The sequence below is a fragment of the Mobula birostris genome, chromosome 2 (assembly GCF_030028105.1).
Source record: "Mobula birostris isolate sMobBir1 chromosome 2, sMobBir1.hap1, whole genome shotgun sequence".
In the NCBI taxonomy this organism is placed as follows: Eukaryota; Metazoa; Chordata; class Chondrichthyes; order Myliobatiformes; family Myliobatidae; genus Mobula; species Mobula birostris.
The window spans coordinates 101631645-101658074 of record NC_092371.1 but is presented as its reverse complement, the minus strand read 5'-3'; the positions used below and the strand labels follow the sequence as shown (position 1 = coordinate 101658074).

Here is a 26430-nt window from a genome sequence, read left to right as displayed (position 1 = left end):
TGTTGTTGTAGGTACTCCAGTTTTTGACCAACGGAAATAGCACAACACCGCCACGGAAACGGAAATTGTATACTGTTTCCTCTTCGTTTGTTTTCTGTAGATGTGTCCTGTGCATGCCCAGTAGGAGGAGATTTGCCCAAATACCCGTTTTAATGTGGATGGAGGTCTTTTCAAAAATGCCTGGTGTGGACGCTGATCGTTTTTACGCGAAACCGGCGTTTTCAAAATTATCCCGTCTAATGTGAACGTAGCCTCAGTCCCTTGGACTCAGTATTGCACTATTTTTTTAAAAAAGCTATTTTATTGGCTGATTCTTATCTACAAGTTTGAATGGAATTATCTCTAGGGATAAAAGAGCTGCACCACAAGGTCAGCACCATCTTAATATCTTAGGCTCTTAGATTTTTGTCTTTCCCTTCACCGGTCATTTCAATTTCTCTTTGTTCTATGAATGCTTAATCAAATTATTGTGAAGCAACACGGTTTGTGCCTCTTTGCTGACTTCTGAAAGGAATTGGGATTAGAAACAGCAAAACTGAACGTGATGGAATACAGTTTCTGATTTCCTCCAGCAATTTGCTCTAGTACTGATCTTATCCTTTACTATCACATTTCTTCCACCTACTTCTTACATTTGTTTGAAACTTTCAAAGAGTTCTTCATAGAAATTTGGGCTGTGAGAAGGCAGCTTTTCACAGTCAATTGTTTAGCTTGATGTTATTTTTACAAATCCCTCCTTCTATTTTCTGCTAAATGCATTCCACTGTGTCATCCTGCAAGAAAAACCTGTTTTACCTGTAGCTGACACAACTTTTCTGAAGAGCAGACCCATTTTTAAATACAGTAATCGAATACAGATTGTTAAATACTATATTACAGGACTGTTTAAAGAAGGCATTTTAGACAGCTTGAATGCTTCCACATTCGTAGCCTGAGGTCAATCCTTGGCACCCTGCTGGCAGGACTAAGTCACAAACCTGGAAGCCCTCGACGGACCAGAGACCATGAGCATTATGACCATGATCCTGAAAGCCCAGTTTCGATGGACAGGACACGTTATATGCATGGAGGACTCGAGAATCCCCAAACAGCTACTGTACAGTGTGCTATCTCTGGTTCAAAGATTGTGTGAGAGCTAACATCGCATTGGCTAGACTTACTCCAGCCACACAAGACTGAACTGGACAGCATGCCTTAATAGGACTCGCCCACAACAACTTTGAGGAGAGGCATCGTGGAGATCTGTTGGCTGCCTGAGAGCAACAGAAAGCTGCAGCTGACTCAGGGCAGTTCCTCTTCCCTCACTGCAAATGAGTTTGCCATTTAGTCTTGGACTCCACAGCATTCTCCAGGTCCACCACAAATGAACTGCACAAGAACGACCGTCATCGTCGGACACAATGGACAACTAACATCACCATTGGATCCTGAACCACCTCACACCACACTCATTCATTTACCTGTCTCTCTTCCCTTCATATGTCCATGATCATTCCATCCTACCTCAAACTTCCCTTAAGCAAATGACATTCTAATTCAGCTTCACTAGCATCTATGACTGATTCGCCTTTTTGTTTAAGAAACTATGGCCTTTAAGCTCACCTCCATTCTCCTTGCAGACCTCAACATTTTGTCCTCTCCTGATTGTTAAATAAAAACAGAAACAGCTGGAGATACTTTGCAAGACACATTAATTCCTCTCTCATTACAGCTAACATTCTAAGTCCATGACATTTCAGTCATTTCCAATAAAAAGTTATCAAACTGAAATGCTCACCCTGTTTTTCCTTCCAATATGCAAGACACACAAACATTTTGGAGAATCTCAGAAGGTCAGGCAACATCTAAGGAGGGGAATAAACAGCTGACATTTCAGGCTCAGACCTTTCATTATTTCTGGATAAGAAGGGGTAGAAACCTAAATAAAGGATGGAGGGAAGGAGAGGGGGTATACAAGCTGGCTGGTAATAGATGAGACAAGGTGGGGGAGTAGGGGAGATGGGGAGGGAAAGAGGCAAAGGGCTGAAGAAGATAGAATCTGAAAGGAAAAGACAGTAGACCATGGAATAAATGGAAGGAGAACTTTTGAAGAGATTATCAGGAAAATCGATGAAGAGAAGGCAGTGAATGTTGTCTACCTGGAATTCAGCAAACCATTTGACAAGTCCCGCATGGGAGGTTGGTAAAGAAGGTTCAGTTACTCAGCATTCAAGGTGAGGTCGTACATTGGATTAGACATCAGCTTTGCGGGAGAGGTCAGAGTGGTAGTAGATGGTTGCCTCTCTGACTGGAGGCCTGTGACTTGCACTGGGTCCATTGTTGTTTTTCATCTATATCAACGATCTGGATGATAATGTGGTCAACTGGATCAGCAAATTTGTGGACGATACCAAAATTGGGGTGTAGTGGACAGTGACGAAGGTTATCAAAGGCAGTGAACGTTGTCTACATGGACTTTTTCAAACTCTTTGTCAACGTCCCATATGGGAGGTTGGTGAAGAAGTTTCAGTTTACAGAGAGACTTGGAAGAGCTGGAAAAATGTGCTGAATATTGATAGATGGAACTTAAAGTAACATCCACAAAATGTTGGAGGAACTCAGCAAATCAGGCAGCATCTATGGAGGGGAATAAACAGTCAGGAACCAATGAAGGGCGGCAGCACAAAACGTTGATTGTTTATTTATTTCCAGAGATGCTGCCTGACCTGCTGAGTTCCTCCAGCATCTTGAGTGTGTTGTTTTGGATTTCCAGCATTTGCAGACTTGTTCAGATTTATGAGATGGAATTTAATACCAACAAGTGTGAAGTGTTGCACATTGGGAAGACAAGCATGGGTAGAAGGTAAATAGTGAACAGTAGCATTTTGAGGAGTGCGGTAGAACAGAGGGACATGGGAATACAGATCCATAATCCCTTGAAAGTGGCATCATAGGTTGATAGGTTCATAAGGAACACTTTCAGCACATTGGCCTTCCTAAAAGAAAGTATTAAGAACAGGAGTTGGGATGTTATGTTGAAGTTGAATTAGATGTTGGTGAGACCTAATTTGGAGTATTGCGTCCAGTTTTGGTCACCTACCTACAGGAAGGATATCAATAAGCTTGAAAGAATACAGAGAAAATTCACAATGTTGTTGCCAGGATTTCAGGACCTGTGTTATAGGGAAACATTGAATAGGTTACAATTTTATACTCTGGAGCATAGGAAAATGAGAGGAGATTTGATGGAGGTCAACAAAATTACGAGGGGTACAACAGGAATTCTACAGATGCTGGAAATTCAAGCAACACACATCAAAGTTGCTGGTGAACGCAGCAGGCCAGGCAGCATCTGTAGGAAGAGGTACAGTCCATGTTTCTGGCCGAGACCCTTCGTCAGGACTAACTGAAGGAAGAGTTAGTAAGAGATTTGAAAGTGGGAGGGGGAGGGGAGATCCAAAATGATAGGAGAAGACAGGAGGGGGAGGGATGGAGCCAAGAGCTGGACAGGTGATTGGCAAAAGGGATATGAGAGGATCATGGGACAGGAGGCCCAGGGAGAAGGAAAAGGGGGATGGGGGGAACTAGAGGATGGGCAAGGGGTATAGTGAGAGGGACAGAGGGAGAAAAAGGAGAGAGAGAGAAAAAATGTGTGTATATAAATAAATAACGGATGGGGTACGAGGGGGAGGTGGGGCATTAGCGGAAGTTAGAGAAGTCAATGTTCATGCCATCAGGTTGGAGGCTACCCAGATGGAATATAAGGTGTTGTTCCTCCAACCTGAGTGTGGCTTCATCTTTACAGTAGAGGAGGCCGTGGATAGACATGTCAGAATGGGGATGGGATGTGGAATTAAAATGTGTGGCCACTGGGAGATCCCGCTTTCTCTGGCGGACAGAGCGTAGGTGTTCAGCAAAGCGGTCTCCCAGTCTGTGTCGGGTCTCGCCAATATATAGAAGACCACATCGGGAGCACCGGACGCAGTATATCACCCCAACCAACTCACAGGTGAAGTGTTGCCTCACCTGGAAGGACTGTTTGGGGCCCTGAATGGTGGTAAGGGAGGAAGTGTAAGGGCATGTGTAGCACTTGCTCCGCTACAAGAATAAGTGCCAGGAGGGAGATCAGCGGGGAGGGATGGGAGGAACGAATGGACAAGGGAGTTGCGTAGGGAGCGATCCCTGCGGAAAGCAGAGAGACGGGGGGAGGGAAAGATGTGCTTAGTGGTGGGATCCCGTTGGAGGTGGCGGAAGTTACGGAGAATAATATATTGGACCCGGAGGCTGGTGGGGTGGTAGGTGAGGACCAGGGGAACCCTATTCTTAGTGGGGTGGCGCTCTGTCCGCCAGAGAAAGCAGGATCTCCCAGTGGCCACACATTTTAATTCCACATCCCATTCCCATTCTGACATGTCTATCCACGGCCTCCTCTACTGTAAAGATGAAGCCACACTCAGGTTGGAGGAACAACACCTTATATTCCGTCTGGGTAGCCTCCAACCTGATGGCATGAACATCGACTTCTCTAACTTCCGCTAATGCCCCACCTCCCCCTCGTACCCCATCCGTTATTTATTTTTATACACACATTCTTTCTCTCACTCTCCTTTTTCTCCCTCTGTCCCTCTGACTATACCCCTTGCCCATCCTCTGGGTTCCCCCCACCCCCTTTGTCTTTCTCCCTGGGCCTCCTGTCCCATGGTCGTCTCGTATCCCTTTTACCAATCAACTGTCCAGCTCTTGGCTTCATCCCTCCCCCTCCTGTCTTCTCCTATCATTTTGGATCTCCCCCTCCCCCTTCAACTTTCAAATCCCTTACTCACTCTTCCTTCAGTTAGTCCTGACGAAGGGTCTCAGCCTGAAACGTTGACTGCACCTCGTCCTAGAGATGCTGCCTGGCCTGCTGCATTCACCAGCAACTTTGATGTGTGTTACGAGGGGTACAGATAGGTTAAATACAAGCAGGCTTTTTCCACTGAGGTTGGATGAGACTGCAACCAGAGGTTATGGGTTAAGGGTGAAAAGTGAAATACTTAAGGGGAACATGGGGGGTAGTTCTTCATTCAGAGGGTGGTGAGTGTGTGGAATGAGCTACCAGTGGAAGTGGTGGATGTGAGTTTGATTTCAACATTTAAGAGAAGTTTGGATAGGTACATGGATGGGAGGGTTATGGAGGACTATGGCCCGTGTGCAGGTCGATGGGACGAGGTAGCATGATGATTCGGCACAGTCTAGAGAGGCTGAAGAGCCTGTTTTTATGCTGTAGTGCTCTGTGACTCTAAGGATCTGAAAGGAAAGGACAGTAGACCATGGAATAAAGGCAAAGAGGTGAAGAACCAAAGGAGGGAAGGTGGAGTGACAGGCAGGTCATGAGGGCAGTGGAGGGAAACCAGAAGCGCTGACAGGACCACACCTACCTATCTGTCCTCTCCCATATCATCCCTCCTTCTCTTGTCACCTCCCCCTTCCTCTTCTCCTCCAGACCGTACCCTCCAACTTTGTAGAATTCTGACACAAACTTTGTTGGGTACGAACATCTGATCAGGAGCATCACTGATCCCGGGGGCGGGGGGGTGTTAATCAGTCTCTTAAAAATAAATTCACAGTCACTTTCAGCAGCCAAATCCTTATTTACACAATGTTGCAGTGGAGAAGCTGAGTAGTAAATAGCTAGGAGACTACTGTCACCAAAATCTTTTGATTTCAGTTAGGAGAAACTTGGATAGGTACATGGATGGGAGGGCTGTGGAGGGCTGTGGTCTGGGAGCAGGTATTTGGACTAGGAAGATTAATGATGTGGCACAGACTAGATGGGCTGAAGGGTCTGCTTCTGTACTGCAGTGTTCTATCGTTATTATGGTTTCCTTTAAATGCTATTTATGAGAAGGAAAATTGCATGTGGAAAGACATAAAACAAGATTCATATAATCAATTCAGCCTTAAAACCAAATTTTATTACCTTCACTGCCAAGTTCAGGGAAACAGTTTGGATAGAATTAAGCGGAGGATATAGGCGTCCTTCAGCCAAATGTTCTTCAAGAACCTGTTCTGCTAAAGCCTGCAATACAAGAGCAAAAGCGCAAAAAGTAAGAGCCAGTGTTCTGTAACATCCTTCACTTTGCGGACTGTAGGGATGAAAATCTATGGACTTAATGTGTAATTTCAAATTGAGCAGCACAACTTGAACAAGTTCAGCACAAAACAATCCATCTGTAGAAATTTGCTAGAGTCTTTGCAGACATACCAAGTCTCCTCAAACCCTTAGTGAAATATAGCTGCTGGCATAGCTTTTTTGTGAATGCTTCAAAACGTTGGGCCCGGGATAGATCGACTGAGATGTTTATTTATTTAATCATTTAGTAATACAGCACAGAGTAGGCCTGTGTTTCCCTTAAGGCATTTATTTGACTTTGCTGTAAATGATTTGTTTGTAACTATTTTCTAGTTAAAGTTAAAGGTTGATAATTATGTTACAGTATAACAAAGGTAAATTCATTGTCTATGGTACATCGCGGCATGTGATGACGTCACCTACGGTTTCACCGCGTCTTATGTGTAACCTCCGGTTCGGGAAGGTGAGAAGGTGGGTGCCATGTGTGCAGCGTGATCGTGAAGAGCTCCATGTCTATCCACAAAGAAACATTATAGAAGCAACATCGTAAGTTCCTATGAAAGTATTTGAAGTAAAAATACTAACACAGTTTCTGTTAAGGGAAGCAGCGGTTCAGGTGGCGCGCGTGTCGGCTTTTCAGTTTCAAACGCGGGGTGGGATCGAGCCCGGCGGCGGTTTGACGGGACCCCCTCGCCCGCTAGTCGGGGCGGCTGGAGACACTCGCTAAAAGAAGAGAGTACACGTGGTCTCCAGAATGAAACAGATGCTGTATATGTTTGTATTTTTTTATCAACAGTTTTCACCATACGATGTTAATGTGGAAGAGTGAACAGTAAATGGTTAACCTTACTACGACTCTGTCTTCATTGGCTCTGGTTTATCTTGGTGTTTAGTCAGAGTTTCGACACACTGCACGAGAACACTACAAGGCCCTTCCAGCCTTTCACCACCCCCACAACCCCTGACAAACTTGATTAACCCAGACCAAATCACAGGACAATTTACAATGACCAATTAACCTACCCAGTAGGTCTCTAGACTGTGGGAGGCAACAGGAGGACTTGGAGGAAACCCACACCTTCCATGGGGAGGATGTTCAGAGCCTCCTTGCAGAATGGTGCCGGAATTGAACTCCAAACTTCAGAACGCCCCGACCATTAATAGTGTCGCACTAAACGCTACATTACCATGGCACCCAGGAACTTGAAACTGTGCACCCTTTCCACTGTTCATTCCGCCATGAGTGTGTGTTCCCTTGAAACTGCTGACTTTGGACCATTTTGGTCAAATCATGTTCAACCACTTCTTTGTCTAATCAGCTTGTGCCAAGCAACAGCCTATGGAGTGCTCTTTTGCCACAGAACCACTGTTAAATAAGTCCATGCCAAGTTCAACAATATCTCAAGCTCAGCTCCACAGTTCTAGCCCAAGTCCAGCTCCCCAAAATATAGGTGGGCCCCAGTTCACTATCCAGAGTACTGGTTGTCCCCAGCTCTCCTGCCCTTGTCACTGATGGGCTCCCATTTCCCACTCCCTAACCAAGCCCAAGTACAAGTGAACTAGATTTCTGAATCTAGTATTTGGATTGGTTGCATCGGTGTCTGGAATGGAAGCTGGAAATGCATGGGATCAGAAAAAACTGCAGAAGTTTCCATAATGGGCAACAGCCATCAAGGGTTATTCAAAAGGTGATGCCTCAGGGAGGCAGCATCCATCATTGAGAACTTTCACCACCCAGGACATGCCCTCTTCTCATTACTACCATCAGGGAGGAGGTATAAGAGCCTGAAGATGCACACTTCACATTTAAGGGACAGCTTAGTCCCATCCACCAACAGATTACTGAATGAAGAATGAACCCATGTACACTACCTCGGAATTATTTTCCTCTATTTTTGCACTATTTATATATTCTTGTTGTGATTTATAGTAAGTATTTAGTATTGCACTCTCCTGCTACCACAAAACAACAAATTTCACATGTCAGTGATAATGACACCGATTCTGTTTCTGATTAGCTGTAAAGCAGGAAGGAGAGGAATTTTGGACAAATGTCTCTGTGTCCTGAATTAGCAAGTAATTCAGTGATATCTGTAAGAACAGATTTCTGTTTGCCAAGAATGTTCTGATAACATGAACAAGACTTGCAAAAATAATTTTCCACCAGCAGAAAATGCAGCTGAAGTGTGCTCATTGTCAGATAGATGGGGAAGTTCTCACATCAACCATTTGGTTTTCTGTGCCAAACAAATCCTTGGAAACTGGACAATGTTCACAATATTTGTTATTTTAACAAGGAGGCCCAGTTTTCAAGATCAACAATGAACCAGACCCATTTAAAGCATCTATTCTGAGCTGCTTCACTGACCAGGAGTATCACATGTCTGTATACAAACTGAAAATAATTTCCTCACTTCTGGAAATTTGATCTTCCAGGATATAGAAACACACTGTCAGTATACCTGACGAATTACTCGTTAATCATACAGCAGCAACTCACTCCAGAGGTTCAGTTGTTGTCCAGACCAGCCATCAGAAAGGGGAAGAAATGTGATCTAAGTCACTTTGACTGTGGAATGATTGTGGGTGCCAGACTGGGTGGTTTAAGTATCTCAGAAACTACTGATCTCCTGGAATTTTCATGCACAGCAGTCTCTAGAGCTTAAAGAGAATGGAGCAAAAACACAAAAAAAAATTCACTGAGTGGCGGTCCTGTGGGCAAAAATGAGGGCGGTCACGAGAGAATGGCCAGACCAGTTCAAGCAGACAGGAAGGTGACGGTAACCTAATTAACCATACATTACAACAGTGACGTACAGAACAGCATCTCTGAATGCACAACACCTTGAATTTTGAAATGAATTGGTTACAGGACCAGAAGGCCACAGACACCTACTTAGTGGGCACTGTATTAGGTACAGAGGTACTTAATAATGTGGGCACAGAGTTTACAGACCACATCAGACGCAACTCAGTCACTGTGACTCCCTCAAAGTTGCTGAGCGTCTGAGCCTGCTGCTTGGTGCACTTCCAGACTCTGTGCTCCTATCTCCAGCAGGTTCCAATAAATTGATTTGCATGGGGGTCTGAGTATAATCAGTTCCAGTGATTCAGCAGTTCAGACGTGAGACTTTCCAGGTATTGGCATTGGCATTTCTTATTACTTTCATACGCACCAAGATACCCAGGCACAGGGTAACGTAGCGGTTAGCGTGGCACTATTGCAGCTCTGGAAGTCGGAGTTCAGAGTTCAATTCTGGTGTCATCTGTAAGGAGTCTATACATATTCCCTGTGGAATCCGTGGGTTTTCTCCGGATCCCCTGGTTTTCCCGCACAGTCCAAAGTTATACCTGGTCCGCTAATTGGTCACTGTAAATTGCCCCATGATTGGGGTTGTTGGGGGCCGCCAGGCGGTGCAGCTCGAAGGGCTTTGATAGGGTCCATTCTGTGCTGTATCTCTAAATAAATAGTGGCACTGAAAAGCTTACCTTGCAGACTGCTCAGACAGATCAGATCAGTACACCGTCCATTGAGCAAGAATAAGGTAAAACAATAAGTGAAGCATAAAGGGAAAAAGCTTCCAAAAAATGCTGTGCAGGTAAAGGATGGAGTGCAAGATCACAACAGGTTATAGTGTGAGGCCAAGAGTCAATCTTATTATTCAACAGTCTGATTACAGTGGGATAAAAGCTGACCTTAAGCACAGTAATATGTGCTTTCGAGCTTTGGTCCCCTATGCCCAATGGGAAAGGGGAGAAGAGAAAAGAGAGAGAGATCCAGACAGCCTTTTGCATCCAAGTATTTGAGGTGGGGCACGGCAATGCAACTGTTATCAGAAGAGTCTCAAACTGCAAGAATGGGTTACGTACTAAGCTGTGATTCTTCAAAGGCTTCACCAAAATTGAGACTTCCAAGCTCATAAGTATCTCTTTTTAAAAACGCAAGCATGAGGAAATCTGCAGATTAAGATTTGCAGATGAAGCCACACTCAGGTTGGAGGAACAACACATTATATTCTGTCTGGATAGCCTCCAACCTGATGGCATGAACATTGACTTCTCTAACTTCCATTAATGCCCCTCCTCCCTTCTTACCGCATTTCTTATTCATTCATTCATTCATTTATTTATTTATTTATTATTTTTTTCCCCTTTTTTTTCCTCTCTCTCTTTTTTCTCTCTTTGTCCCTCTCACAATAACTCCTTGCCTGCTTTCCACCTTCCTCTGGTTCTCCCCTCCTCCTTTCTTTCTCCCCAGGCCTCCCGCCCCATGATTCCCTCCCTTCTCCAGCCTTGTATCCCTTTTGCCAATCAACTTTCCAGCTCTTAGTTTCATTCCTCCCCCTCCTGTCTTCTATCATTTCAGATCGCCCCCTCCCACTTTCAAATCTCTTACTATCTCTTCTTTCAGTTAGTCCTGATGAAGGGTCTCGGCCCGAAATGTCAACTGCACTTCTTATAGATGCTGCCTGGCCTGCTGCATTCCACCAGCATTTTGTGTGTGTTGCTTGAAACCAATCCATATTTTTTTTGAGTGAATATGCTTCTTTGCTTGCTATGTTGAATTATGTTTTTGAATGTTTGCTTGCCATTTTGAATGTTTTGCACCCTGGCCACAGAAGAACAGCTGTATCTATGTATGGTTGAATGATAATTAACCTTGATTTGTTTTTTTGATTTTTTTTTATCTTGCAGGAAGATAATCCACAATGATAAACGGCTATTTTCCTCGCTTGAGTTTCCTTGGGGATGTAACCAGAAAGAAAGCAGACAAGACAAGATACATTAATGGAACATGGTGAAATTGCTTAAAGCAAAGCAACCTGTACATGATAAAAATTGATGTAAAAAAACAAAACGCAGAAGGAACAGCATAGTTCAAGCAATTTTTGCAGAGCTGAATAAATGGTTGATGTTTGAAGTCGGGCCTCAGAAAGAACTGATACAGAGAAGTGAAAGGGGCAGGGTGAGACAGGGTCTGTGAGATGATGAGTGGAAGCAGGTGAGTGTAGAGGTGATGCAGACATGGAGCAAGGTTGGGGTTGTGGAGGGGAAAGCTGAGGCACAGGCTGGAAGGTGATAAGTGAAAGCGGGTAAATAAGTAGAAATCAATGACAAAAAATTATTTTTCCAAATCTGTTTCCATCTATCACCATAATACCATAAGACATAGGAGAAGAATTAGGTCTCTTTGGGCCTCAGATTTTTGTATTTTCTCTCCATTTAGAAAATAGTCAACTCTTTCATTTCTTCTACCAAAGTGCATGATCATACACTTCCCGACTCTGAATTCCATCTGAAGAGCCAGTGAGATGGCATCTGCTGTGGACCTGTTGCTCTGATAAGCAAGTTGGAGTGAATTCAAGTGGCTTTTGAGGCGGGAGTTGTATGTTTCATCACCAAGCCCTGAAGACAATTCATCACTATGGATGCAAGTTTTACTGGATGATAGTCACCGTAGTGGCAGGTTACCACGTTCTCCTTAGGCACCAGTATAATTGAAGCCTGCTTAGAAGCAGGTGAGTATCTCAGACTGCTGAATCAAGAGGTTAAAGATCTCCATTCTCCAGTCAGTTGACCTGCACAGGTCTTTAGTACTTGGCCAGGTACCCCATGTGTGCTGGATGCTTTACCTTCCTGAAGGCTGCTCACACGTCAGCCTCAAAGACTAAGATCACAGGATTGTCAGGGGGCTGTGAGACAGCATGATGGTGCCTCCATGTTTTGATGGTCAAGGTGAACACAGAAGGCATTGAGCTCACCTGGAAGCGACGCCCTGTTGTTGTCTATGTTGCTTGACTTAACTTCATAAGAGGTGATAGTATTCAAGCCCTGCCACAACTGTCAAGCATCCTTTGTTGGTTCAAGTTTAGTCTGTTGATTAGAGGGAATTTACACACTGCAGATTGCATTGAGAGCAATTCCAGAGAGGTATATTGAAAAGTGTTGTACGTAGCCGGCAGAACCATTGCCATCTTGCTATAATCAGTAATCGATGCTAATTTGAGCAAAGAAGGATAAGAGGTCACTTAATAGAGGTGTACAAGATGATAGAAGGCATAGATTGAATGGACATCGTGGTCCCAGGTCAGAAATGACTAATAGCAGGGGGCATAATTTTAAGGTGATTGGAGAAGAGTATCAGGGGAATGTCAGAGGTAGGATATTTTACAGAGAGAGTGATGGGTGTGCAGAATACACTGGCTGAGGCCTAATGTACTTGAGCCAGATACAACTGCAATACTGAACGGAAGCTTTTATCTTGCTGTTATGAAACTTTGGGAAGTTCCCTGGTGTGATAAGACAGACTTTTGACCTCCCAGCCTACCTCATTGTGATCTTGCACTTTATTTTCACCTGCACTGCACTTTCTCTGCAGCTTCTGCACTTTATTCTTCATCCTGTAATTGTTTAACCTTGTCCTATCCTGACCCCGATACATTGTGCAATGTATTGATTGATGTGGAGAGTATGCAAATCAAGCCTGATACAGTATCGCAGTACATATGACAATAATAAACTAATTCCTATTACAGCATAATAATTACAGTGCAGGGGAACATTCGGGCTCCAAGAAAAGCAGCCCAGCGGGACACATCTCACTATCATGCTTCCCTGCAGTCCAGTAACATATCTTCCTCATACTTCCTTCAATTTACCAATCCTTTTGCTGCTCCAAGAGGCAATTTACAGTGATCAATAAACCTCCCAGCATGCCTTTGGGCTGCGGAAGAAAACTGTAGAATCCAACACATTCAGAAGGAGAAGTTGCAAGCTCTACACATGCTGCACTCAAGGTAAGGATTAATCTCCATTTCTTCAAGGGTTGCCCCACTGAGCAATTTAATGATGCCTCTCTCTATCCTCTTGTCTGCTATGAAAACAAGCTCTGTGCTTAATTTTTCATAGCCTGAACTTCCCCAGTAACTCTCTTCAACCTTCCTCTTGCTGGAGGTCAGGATGAACAGAATTGAAATTACTCCAGAGGTAGGTATCAATAATGCAAAACGAAATCTTGGCCTTACTTGTAGGCAAATGACCTGGAGCAAGATTTTGTTAGGATACATTCAACTTATAAACATACTCACTGGAGTTTAGAAAATTCAAGACTCAATTTTGTCTTAATGTCATTTCCGGTACACGAGTGTAGAGGAGAATAAGATAATGGTTATTCCAGATTTGATGCAACACAAAAAAATGCAATAAGATAAAGAACACAAAAATAATTTTTAAAAAACAATGAATATAAATACATAAGATAGCTTATACATATAGACTGATTGTTTGCCCATAAAGTGATTATAGGCACAGAATGAGGTGTGGGGGGGTGGGGGGTTGAAACCTACCAAATATTGAAAGGCCTAGGAAAAGTGGACGTGGCGAAGATATTTCCAATAATGGGAGGGGGGTGTGTGTCTAGGACCAGAGGACACAGCCTCAGAATACAAGGATGTCCCCCTTGAACAGAGATGAGGAGAAATTTCTTTAGCCAGATGGTGGTAAATCTGTGGAATTCATACATAGTAAGAAATAGGAGCAGGAGTAGGCCATCTGGCCCATCAAGCCTGCTCCACCATTCAATAAGATCATGGCTGATCATTGCCACAGATGGCTGTGGAGAACAAATCATTTGGTACATTGAAAGTGAAGCTTAATAGATTCTTGATTAGTAAGGTCACCAAAGGTTACAGGCAGATGTCACGAGAATGGGGTTGAGCCATGATAACATGGCGGAGCAGACCTGAATGGCTCAATTCTGCTCCTATATCTTATGGTCTCTAATTCACTGTCAAAGACTCTCACCAGCTCCAACGCCATCTATCCCCGGTGCACGTGTTTTAGCTCAGTTTGAAAGCCCGATGGAGAAGTAAAAACAAACCAAGAAAAGGAGAAAGGAACACTGGAGGAGGCAATTTGCATTTGTGCCAGCAGACAGACGATCACAAACACAAAATGTTAACTGTTCATACCCACAGTAGTGGTTTGACCTACTGATATTTTCATAATTTTCTGCTTTTTTTCTTGTTGATAGGTACTTCCGAACTCCATCTCAAAATGACAACATCAATAAATGTTTCTGCACTACATTTACACCAAGAGCTCCAATATGCACATTCTCCTCAAAATAAAATACGTAGAGCTTGTAAGCTAACAAATCAGCAACGGTATTCAGTTGAGCTTTATTGTCACATGTACATCGAAACATCAAAACATACAGTGAAGTGCATCGTTTTGTGACAGCGGCCCGAGGGTGTGATGGAGGCAACCCACAAATGTCACGATGCTTCCGACGCCAACATAGCATTCCCTCAACTTACTAATGTGCACATCTTTGGAATGCGGGAGCACCTGGAGAAATTACAAACTCATTACAGATAGAGGCAGGAATAGAACCCCAATCTTACAGCTGACATTGTAATAGTGCTACACGAACAGCTATGCTACCATGCCATGGCGGGAATTGAACCCTAATCACTAGTGCTATAAATGCTCACATTAACTGCTATGCTACCATGCCACATCTTTCTTTAATAATCAGCGGCCTTGTCTGTTCTGTATCCAATTTTTCAATAATATTTCAGTAATCTTGGTTGATTAAGCATTCCTGTTTGTTTAAATAATTCATTATGGGTTATATGTATGAATACTCATATTGCACACACCATCACACCATCATATGTGCGCCTCACTTAAAGTAACCACGAAGTTAGACACACATTTCAGACTCCTGCGTCTTCCTTTGAATTAATTTAATGTTTTGAAGTTATAAAGCATAACATTGGCAGCAAGGTATTTTTAAAACAAATCCGAGACGGCTATCGATTTCTTTGTAGCGCAGCGAGGCGGTTGAGTTTAAAGAAAACCACAGCAAAGAGTGGACAATAATAAGAAAGAGTAGCACATGCAGAGACTGCCGAGTTTAGAAAAAGGCAACACACAGAAGAATTCATGGGTTCATAAACAGAGGGCACTGGGTGATAATAATCAGAAAAATAAAGTGCAGAAATGGCTGGCTACATCGGGAAGATTGAATCATTTGATTACACGGCAGATAACTGGACACTGTATACCGAGGAAATTGAAGAGTAGTTTGAAGCAAACGAAATAGCCAATGAGAAATGAGAAATAATTTTGCTGAGTGCATTGGATTTAAAGGTATGCTGTTTACTTTGAAGGTTAACTGCTCCAACCAAACCATGCAAAATGAGCTTTGCTGATATTGTCAAAGTAATATAGGAACATTTAGAACCAAAGCCATCGTTGATTGAAGAATGCTTTTGGTTTCATGAGCTGAATCAAAAAGAAGGGGACTCCATTTCAACATACATGGCTGAATTAAAGAAATTGTCTGAGCATTATCAGTTCAGTAATGAGCTTAATTATGCACTGAGAGGTCGTTTAGTTTGTGGAACCTTACAAGAAAGCATTCAAAGACGGCTCCTAAGTGAAGCACAACTTACATTTAAAAGAGCAGTTGAAATTGCTGTTTCAATGGCAACTGCAGCCCAGATTTTCAAATGAGTTGCAGTCAGGAATGAAAGTGATCACGAACAAAATTACAATGTCTAAATAGAAACCAGCCTGGCAGAGCAAACTGTATTATCACTGTGGCAGGGATTTGCATACACCAGACCAATGCAGGTTTAAAGGTGAAACTTGCAGGAAATGCAACAAAGTAGGATATCTACAAAGAACATGTTGGGCAGACAAAAATAAATGGACTGCACAGTGAAGAGAAAATGATGAAAACTCAAGCTGCAGTTTCAAAAAGAGCACTGATCTTTTGTTGTTTATGAAAAATCTGATTATGATGAAAGTGACACAAGACTGAGATTTACAATGTGAAAACTAGCAATAGGCAAGTAATATGGCTTACACCAGAAATGAACGGCAAATTAATTGAAATAAAGTTGGACATAGGTTCGGCAGATTCAGTAATTCCACTAAATATGTTTGAACAGCATTTTAGGGATACTGAACTGAAGCCAGCAGACATCCAATTAAGAATTTATACTGGAGGAAAGATCTCCTGTGGGAATGACATTCATGACAGTAAAATACCAAAACCAAGAAGCCATATTGAGCTTGGATGTGGTAAAAACTGCAAGGCAGAATATGAGGTCACATGGGCTAGACAGGACGAAGGGCTTGTTTCTGGCCTGTAATGCTCCGACACTAAGACTCTAATTACTGCAGCAAATGTCAATCCACTCTTTAAAAAGGGAGGGAGGCAGACAAAAGGATATTATAGACCAGTCAGCCTGACTTCAGTGGTTGGGAAGATGTTGGAGTCCATTATCACTGAATTGTGGTTGAAGGATGGTTGTAGTTGGGAGCTGAATGTCCAAGGTTATATATTGTGCTGGAGGGATAGGAAGGTAGGCAGAGGGGGTGGCGTGGCTCTGCTGGTAAAGAATAGCATCAAATCATTAGAAAGATGTGACACAGGGTTGGAAGATTTTGAATCCTTGTAGGTTGAGTTAAGAAACGGTAAGAGTAAAAGGACCCTGATGGCAGTTATATACAGGCCTCCAAACAGTATCTGGGAGGTGGACTACAGGATACAATGGGAAATAGAAAAGGTGTGTTATGATAGTCATGGGAGATTTCAACATGCAGGTAGATTGGGAAAATCAGGTTGTTAATGGATCCCAAGAGAGCCTGTGAGATGGATTTTTAGCGCAGTTTGTCATTGAGCCTACTGAGGGATAAGCTATACTGGATTGGGTGTTATGTAATGAATTGGAGGATGTTAAGCAGCTTAAGGTAAAGGAATCCTTAGGAGACAGTGATCACAATATGATTGAGTTCATCTTGAAATTTGATACAGAGAAAGCAAAGTCTTATGTAGCAGTATTTCAGCGGAGTAAGGGAAATTACAGTGGTATAAGAGAGGAGTTGTCCAAAGTAAATTGGAAGGAGCTGCTGTCAGGGGTGACAGCAGAGCAGCAATGGCTTGAGTTTCTAGGAAAAAAGTGAGGAAGGTGCAGGTTAGATGTATTCCAAACACAAAGAAACACTCAAATGGCAGCATAATACAACCAAGGCTGACAAAAGAAGTCAAAGCTAATGTAAAAGCGAAAGAAAGGGCATACAATGAAGCAAAAATTAGCAGGAAGGTAGGGGATTGGGAAGCTTTTAAAAACTTGCAGGAAGCAAAAATCATTAGGAGGGCAAAGACAAAATACGAAAGCAAGCTAGCAAACAATATCAAGGTGCATAGAAAAAGCATTTTCAAGTGTATAAAAAATAAAAGAAAGAAGAGAGTGGATATAGGACCACAGGAAAATGAGGTCAGAGAAATAATTACAAGGGACAAGGAGATGGCAGATGAACTAAATGAGTATTTTGCATCTAACTGTGTGCCAGATGTTGAAAGGTATGAGGGAAGAGAAGTGATCCCAGTTACTATTACAAGTGAGAAGGTGCTCAAAATGCTGAAAGACCTAGGGTACATAAGTCACCCAGACCAGATGAACTGTACCTAGGGTTCTGAAAGAGGTAGCTGTAGAGATCGTGGAGGCATTAGTAATGATCTTTCAAGATTCATTGGACTCTGGCATGGTTCCAGAGGACTGGAAAACTGCAAATGTCACTCCACTCTTTAAGAAAGTGGGGAGGCATCACGAAGGAAATTATAGACCAGTTAGCCTGACCTCAGCGGTGGGAAGATGTTGGAGTCAATTGTTAATGATGAGGTTATGGAGTACGTGGTGACACAGGACAAGATAGGACAGTGTCAGCATGGTTTCCTTAAGGGAAAATCTTGCCTGATGAACCTGTTGGAATTCTTTGAGGAGATTACAAGTAGGATAGATAAAGGGGATGTTGTAAATTTGGATTTTCCGAAGGCCTTTGACAAGGTGCCATGCATGAGGCTGCTTACCAAGTTAAGAACCCATGGTATTACAGGAAATTTACTAGTATGGTTAGAGCATTGGCTAATTGGTAGGAGGCAGTGGGTGGGAATGAAAGGATTCTTTTCTGGTTGGCTGCCATTGACTAGATGTGTTCCGCGGATGTCGGTGTTGGGATCACTTCTTTTTATACTGTATACCAATGATTTAGATGATGGCATAGATGGTTTTGTTGCCAAGTTTGCAGTGATATGAATATTGACGGAGGGCCAGGTAGTGTTAAGGAAACAGGAAGGCTGCAGAAGGCTTAGACAGATTAGGAGAATTAGCAAGAAAGTGAAATACAATGAAATACAATGTTGGAAAATGCATGGTCATGCACTTTGGTGGAGACTGTTTTCTAAATGGGGAGAAAATCCAAAAATCTCAGATAAAAAGGGATTTGGTCCTTGTGTAGAACGCCCTGAAGGTTAACTTGCAGGTAGAGTTGGTGGTGAGGAAGGCAAATGTAATGCTAGCATTCATTTCAAAAGGTCTAGAATACAAGAGTAGGTATGTGAGGCTGAGGCTTTATAAGGCACTGGTGAGGTCTGACTTTGAGTATTGTGAACAGTTTTGGGCTCTTCATCTAAGGAAAGATGCGCTGGCATTGGAGAGGGTTTAGAGGAGGTTCACAAGGATGATTCCAGGAATGAAAGGGTTATCATATGAGGAATATTTGATAGCTCTGGGTCTGTACTCGCTGAGATTTAGGATGAGGTGGGGGGGGGGGGAATCTCACTGAAACCTTTCAAATGTTGAAGGACCTAGTGGAAAGGATGATTCCCATGGTAGAGTAGTCTACGACAAGAGGGCAGAACCTCAGGATAGAGGGGAGCCCATTTAAAACAGAGATGCAGAGAAATTTTTTTAGTCAGAGGGTGGTGAATTTTGGAATTTGTTACCACTGGCAGATGTGGAGGCCAGGCTGTTGGGTGTATTTAAGGCGGAGACTGGTAAATTCTTGATTGGTCACAGCATCAAAAATTACAGAGAAAAAGCTGGGGAGTGGGGCAAAGGAGGGGGAGGAAAAAAGGGTCAGCCATGATTGAATGGCAGAGCAGACTCGATGGGACGAATGGCCTAGTTCTGCTTCTATATCTTATTATAAAAGAGGGGTACGGAGGATTCAGGTACTTAGAGGCACATGATAAAGTAGGCCAAAGTCAGCATGGAATTCTTTGAGGAAATAACAGGCGGGATAGGCAAAAGAGAGTCTGTGGATGTTGTTTATTTGGATTTTCAGAAGGCTTTTGACAAGGTGTCTCACATGATAATCCTTAACAAGTTAAGAGCCCGTGGTATTTATTTCTTTATTTAGCAATCTAGCATGAATCAGACCCCCTCCAGCTGTTGGAGCCAAAACCGTTCCAGGAACCTCGATTAACCCTAACCTACTCACGGGACAACCGTTATAGTTACGCTATCCTGGTGTCCATGCTAGTCTCTTTCCTGTAATAGCATGGGAGTGATAGGGGGCCTGTTCTGGTTGGCTGCTCGTGACTAGTGGTATTTCTCAGGGGCCAGTATTGGGACAGCTTCTCCTCACATCATACGTAAATGATTTGGATGACAGAATTGATAGCTTTGTGGCCAAGTTTGCAGATAATACAAAGATAGGTGGAGGGGCACATTGGTTTGAGGAAGCAGGGAGTTTGCAGAAGAACTTTGACAGATTGGGAGAATGGGTAAAGAAGAGGCAGATAGAATATAGTGTGGGAAGTGTATGGTCATAGAAGGCTATTTCCTAAAAGAGGAGAAAATACAAAAATCAGAGGTGCAAAGGAACTTGGAAGTGCAGGATCCCCTAAAGCTTAACTTGTAGGTTCAGTAAGGAATGTAAATGTAAGGCTAGCATTCATTTTAAGAGGACTAGGATATAAGAGCAAGATGTGATGCTGAGGCATTATAAGGCCTTGATCAGACCACACTTGGAGTACTATGTGTAGCTTTGGGCCTCTTATATAAGAAAAGATGTGCTGGCATTGTAGCAAATCCAGAGGGATTCATGAGAATGATTCCAGGAATGAAAGGGTTAACGTCTGAGGCGTGTTTGATGGCTCTGGGCCTGTACTTGCTGGAGTTTAGAAGAATGAGGGGGAATCTCATTGAAACCTATCGAATATTGAAAGGTTTAGACAGAGTGGATGTGCGGAGGATAGTTCCAAATGTGAATAAGTCTAGGACCAGAGGGCACAGCCTCAGGATAGAGGGATGTCCATTTAAAACAGAGATGAGGAGGAATTTCTTTAGCCAGAGGCTGGTGAATCTGTGGAAAACATTGTCATTTATGGCTGTGCAGGCCAAGTCACTGGGTACATTTAAAACGGAAGTTCATAGGTTCTTCATTAGTCAGGGCATCAAAGGTTATAGCAAGAAGGCAAGAGAATGGGGTTGAGAGGTTAATAAATCAGCCATGATGGAATGGGAAAGCAGATTCAATGGGTCAGATAGCCTAATTATGCTCCTATGTCTTGTGCCGTTATGGTATCATGAAATATAGTCAAACTCCTCCATCAATACTAATCACAATACCAGCTTTGATATGTTTAGTCAACATCTTGATATTAAAACCAATTAAACACACAACAATAAAGGTTCCATTGTCTAGAAACAATTCTTTAAGTGATGTCAATTATCATTATAAAGCATTTACTCTCTGCCACATCAAATACAGAACTTAATGCAACATTACCAAATCAACAGGATATCCTGGGTTGAGATCACAGGATCGCTACCCATGCCACGTGCTAGTGAGGTCAGAAATAGGAAGATCATACAGATTAACACGTGGCTAAGGAGTTGGTGCAGGGGGGAGGGCTTCAGATTTTTGGATCTTTGGTCTCTCGTCCAGGGAAGGTGGGACCTGTAGAGAAGGGACGGCTTGCACCGGAATTGGAGGGGGTGAATACCCTAGCAGGAAGGTTTGCTCATGCTGCATGGGAGGGGGGGCGTTAAACTAGAATTGCAGGAGAATTTGAACAGATGGTGGAGTGGTTGTGGAGAAAGATGTTGTTAAGCCAACATACAAGGTCAGGAATGAAAAGGTTGAGCATGTTGGGATTAATGTTCTGAGTAGCATATAATGCCATGGGTTTATTGCGTTCACTTTCCAGAAGTGGCTGTGTGACCTTGGCTTCACTAGAAGAGAGATCAAGTCAACCAGCAGGGCTGCAGCTGAGGCAGCAGAGAAAGGATCAGCATGGGTGTGGACCAAGTATGTCCAGAGGGGCAGATAGTCAGACAGTGTATACATATCTTGCAAACCCTTCAGTAGTTGCATAGACACCTGAAGAGTAGACTATCTGTTGGATGGAAGTGACCAACAACTCTGATAGAGGCAGATGCCAAGTTTTTAAGCTCACCAGTGGGAGGTGGTGGCTTTAGCACTGCCGGCCCACCACCTCGAGGGAGTCTTGATCATAAGCAGGCCAAAACTCCTGAAGACAGGTGGCAGATCAACTGATGCTCCCACTGGTGATAGCACAGGACAGTTAACATCTTACTCCACGTGTATTTTTAACTCTATGAGCTTAGGGCATGGATCAGCATGTTATAGCCATTGTAGACATTAGTGAGACTTGGCTGCAGGAGGGGCAGGACTGGCAGCTCAATGTTCAGGGTTTCTGTTGTTTTAGATGTGACAGAGCTGAGGATTTAAAGGGGGAGGGGTGGCATCATTAGTCATGGCAGTGCTAAATCAGGACAAACAAGAGAAATCGAGTGAGGTGTTATGGGTAGAACTGAGGAATAAGAAAGGAATGACCACTTTAATGGGATTATGTCAATGTTCACAGTTCAATGTAAAATTACTATCAGCATATACAACACTGACATTTATTTTCTTGAAGGCATATTCAATAAACCCATAATAGAAAAAGAACAATAACAGAATCAATTAAAGACCATTAATTCATTGTGAATTGTGCAAATACAAGGAGAAAGAAATAGTAATAATAAATAAATGAGCAATAAATATCGAGAACATGAAATGAAGGGTTCTTGGAAGTGAGTCCATCGGTTGTGGGAACATCAAGACAAGGATAACAGATTTAGAGAACCTTGGTTTTCAGGAGGTATTGAGGCCATGATTAAGAAAAAGAAGGAGGTGCAAAGCAGGTAAGTAGCAGGAACAAATGAGGTACTTGAGGAGTATAAGAAATACAAGAGAATACTTAAAGAATTCAAGAGGCCTAAAAGAAGTCATGAGGTTGCCTAAGCAGACAAGGAGAAGGAGGATTAAGAGCAAAAGTATAACAAAGGACAAAATTGGTCCTCCGGAATATCAGAGTGGTAATCTATGTGTGGAGCCATAAGAGATGGGGGTGAAATTAAGTGGATTTTTGCAATCTGCATTTACTCGGGAGACAGACACAAAGTTTATAGATATGAGGCAATGCAGCAAAGAGGTTAATGGATTCTATACAGATTACAGAAGAGGAGGTATTTGTTGTCTTGAGGAAAATTAGGGAGGATAATCCTTCAGGCCTGATAAGTTGTTCCCTCGGACCCTATGGGAGGCTAGTGCAGAAATTGCAGGGGCGCAAGCACGGATATTTAAAACATCTCTCGCCATATATGAGATGCCAGAGAAATGGAGGGTAGCTAATGTTGTTCTAATGTTTAAGAAAGGCTCTAAAAGTAAACCAGGAAATTACAGGACGGTGAGCCTGACATCACTGGTGAAAAAGTTATTGGAAAGTATTTTAAGGGACTGGATACATAGGTATTTGGATAGACATAGACAAATTATGGGTTAATCAACCTAGCTTTATGTGTGGTAAGTCACATCTAACCAATCTTATAGAGTTTTTCAAGGAAGTTACCAGGGAAGTTGATAAAGGCAAGGCAGTGGATATTGTCTATATAAAGTTTAGCCAGGCCTTTGACAAGGACCCGCATTGGGAGTCTGGTCAAGAAGATTCAGGCACCTGCAGGAAAGATGTAAATAAGATTAAAGGAGTGCAGAGAAAACTTACAAGGATGTTGGCAGGGCTGGAGGATCTGAGTTATAGGGAAAGGTTGAAAAGGTGAGGATTTTGTTCCCTAGAGCACAGAAGTTTGAGGGGAGATTTGACAGAAGTGTACAAAGTTATGAGGGGTATAGATCGGGCAAATGCAAGCAGAGTTATCCCACTGAGGTTGGGTGAGACTAGAACTAGAGGTCATGTGTCACGGGTGAAAGGTGAAATGTTTATGTCAAGGGTGAAAGGTGAAATGTTTATGGGGCACATGAGGAGCTTCTTCACTCAGAGGGTGATGAGAGTGCAGACCATATCTTAAGAAGAAACAGTAGAATGTCTCCAAGGTCTCCAAACATTCACATTGTCTGGCTGACTAGGAATACAGCCATCCAGCTCTCAGGCTGAAAAATGAAACTGCCCTTACATAATAAGTGACTTTTAATCATCAGAGGAAAATACTTAAATTATTTACCATGGAACAGTACCTTAATGTATTATATGTGAAGAATTAGATCAATGTTTATTTTGGCTTGATAAGTGAAGCAATTCAGATGTTTTAATTTGATATCTCAACACAGCCACAGTAAACAAAATGATAAAATACCTCAAACAAACTACTGTAGTTCAAAGTAGTTAGCAATCAACAGTTCACAAGATGATGTTATTTTATATGATTTGTAACTTAATACAGGTTTTTTCAAATAAGGACATAAAAAAAGGATCTAGTGCTTAAAAAGGAACCTGTTCTTAAGAAGGAAATACACATTAAGTATATAGAGTCATACTCTCAGTGGCCACTTTATTAGGGACACTTGTACACCTGCTCCTTAATGCAAATATCTAATTAGCCAATCAAGTGGCAGCAACTCAATGCATAATAGCATACAGACAGGGACAGGAGGTTCAGTTGTTGTTCAGACCAAACATCAGAATGGTGAAGAAATGTGATCTAAGTCACTTTGACTGTGGAATGATTGTTGGTGCCAGACGGGGTGGTTTGAGTATCTCAGAACCTGCTGATTTCCAGGGATTTAGAGTCTCCAGAGTTTATAGAGAAAGGTGCAAAAATAATTGTTTTTAAAAAACATCCAGAGAGATGTAGTCTGTGGGTGAAAATACCTTGTTAATGAGAGATCCAGAGGAGAATGGCCATACTGGTTCAAGCTGACAGGAAGGTGAAAGTAGCTCAAGTAGCTACGCATCACAACAGTGGTGTGCAGAAGAGCATCTCTGAACACACAGCATGTCAGACCTTGCACTGGATGGGTGACAGCAGCAGAAGACCATAAACATACACTCAGTAGCCACTTTATTAGTTACAGGAGGTACCTAATAAAGCGGCTGCTGAGTGCATATGATTTGCAATGTAATCCAAGTGACTTGAAAGAATTTTTTTTTTATTTAGAAACACAGTGTGGAATAGGCCCTTCCAGCCCTATGAGCCGCGCCGCCCAGCAGGGCGCTGACTGTATGTAATCCCCGCCTAATCACAGGACAATTTACAATGACCAATTTACTGGAACAGCTCTCGACTGTGGGAGGAAGCCAGAGCACCCGGAGGAAATCCATGCGTTCATGGGAAGGTCGTACAAACTCATTACAGAGGACGACGGTTGAATTCCAATCTCCAACTGTAATAGATTGCACTAACTACTGTGGTGCCTCATAGTAATTAGAAACAAACACACATGAAACTTATACAGCCAGATAACGATACAGCACAGAAACAGGATGTTCAGTCCATGCAGTCTGTGCCAGCCTGGTCTTCTGCTTGGTCCCATTTCTTTAAGCAACCAGTACTATTTCGGACCTGGCACATGTGCAGATGCCCTCTTTCACTGGTGGAGAATGGCTTCAAGGCATCGAGCAAAGTTGTACGTACACATAAGATAGAGATACACATAGGAGGCCTAACTTGGACTAGTGTGTGCAGTTCTGGTCACCTACTTACAGGAAAGATGTCAATAAGGTTGGCAGAGTACTGAGAAAATTTACAAGGGTGTTTTCAGGACTTGGGGACCTGAGTTATAGGGAGAAGTTATATAGGTTAAATCTTTATTACCTGGAGCGTAGAAGATTTGATAGAGGTATACAAAATTAAGAGAATAGACAGGGTAAATTCAAGAAGGCTTTTCCCACCGAGGTTGGGTGAAAACAGAACTAGAGGTCATGGGTTAAGGGTGAAAGACGTAATGCTTAAGGAGAACATGAGGGTATCTTTTTCACACAGAGGGTGGTGAGAGTGTGGAACGAGCTATACACACAAGATGCCAATGGAGCTCAGCAGACCAGGCAGCATCTATGGAAAAAAGTACAGTCGATGTTTTTTCCATAGATGCTGCCTGGCCTGCTGAGTTCTCCTCCAGCATTTTGTGTGCGTCACTCGGATTTCCAATACCTGCAGATTTTCTCTTGTGTGGGTTTAATTTTAACATTTAAGAGAAGTTTGGATAGGTAGACTGGATGGGAAAGGTTTACAGAGATATGGTCCAGGAGCAGGTCAATAGGATTAAGCAGAATAATAGTTTGGCACAGACTAGACAGGCCAAGCGGCCTTTTTTGCGCTGTAGTGTTCTAGTGCTCTATTACATGATACTGTTTTTAGTGTTCTTCAAATCAATGCAAATATCACAATCTGCTCTTAACAACACACACAAATTGTCAACATCAACACCCTTGGAAACCAGATGAAATAATAAAATGGGCTACATTACCAATTCAGTAATCGCCTACAATTAACAGGATTTGTTTTAAGACTGGAATTATTTTCCCACATACCATTATTCCACTTGGAATAAAGCTCGGGGTCAGCCATAGTTACAGATATAGAAGCAAGCCAATGACATTTATCATGACCATGTGGTGGGCCACAGAAGAGGAGAAAAGTCTGGTGTAGACTTGGGAACAGTCCAATGGCTAAGTTAAATGAACCTAAAATTAAACGCAGATAAAACTGAAATATTTCTGGTTGGTCCCAAAGCCAAAGGGGATAAGCTTCTTGATAAACTTGGAACTTGGCTCTCCTAACAAAATCAGAAGTAACAAGCCTGAGTGTTATCCTTGACTCAGATTTGAATTTTAAATCCCGTATAAAAAAGTGACCAGGGCAGCATTTCCCCACTTTAGAAATATTGCAAAGAGCACGTCTGTCTCTGTCCCATAATGATGCTGAAAAACTACTTTATGCCTTTATATCAAATAGACTAGATTACTGCAATAATATTTAGGAACTTCAAAGTCCAATGTTCAAGGTAAATTTATTATGAAAGCGTGTATATGGTCTATCACCATGCACTACCCTGAGATTTATTTTCTTGTGGGCATTCATAGTAAATACAAAGAAACACAATAGAATCAATGAAAAACTTCACAGAAACAAAGATGAATTAGAATCAGTTGTAATATCACTGGCATATTGTATGTCGTGAACTATGTTGTTTTGCAGCAGCAATACATTGCAATACAAAATAAAAACTAT

At 42.5% G+C, this 26430-nt stretch overlaps 1 protein-coding gene across 1 annotated transcript in view; it reads right to left on the bottom strand.

Annotated features, from left to right (window-relative positions):
- me1 (malic enzyme 1, NADP(+)-dependent, cytosolic) overlaps window positions 1-26430 on the bottom strand; it is a 495261-nt gene that overhangs the window by 4728 nt on the left and 464103 nt on the right. Inside the window, exon 13 of the mRNA XM_072245832.1 lies at window positions 5939-6037. Within this exon, the coding sequence (XP_072101933.1) occupies window positions 5939-6037 (99 nt within the window). The remainder of the gene's footprint in view (window positions 1-5938; window positions 6038-26430) is intronic.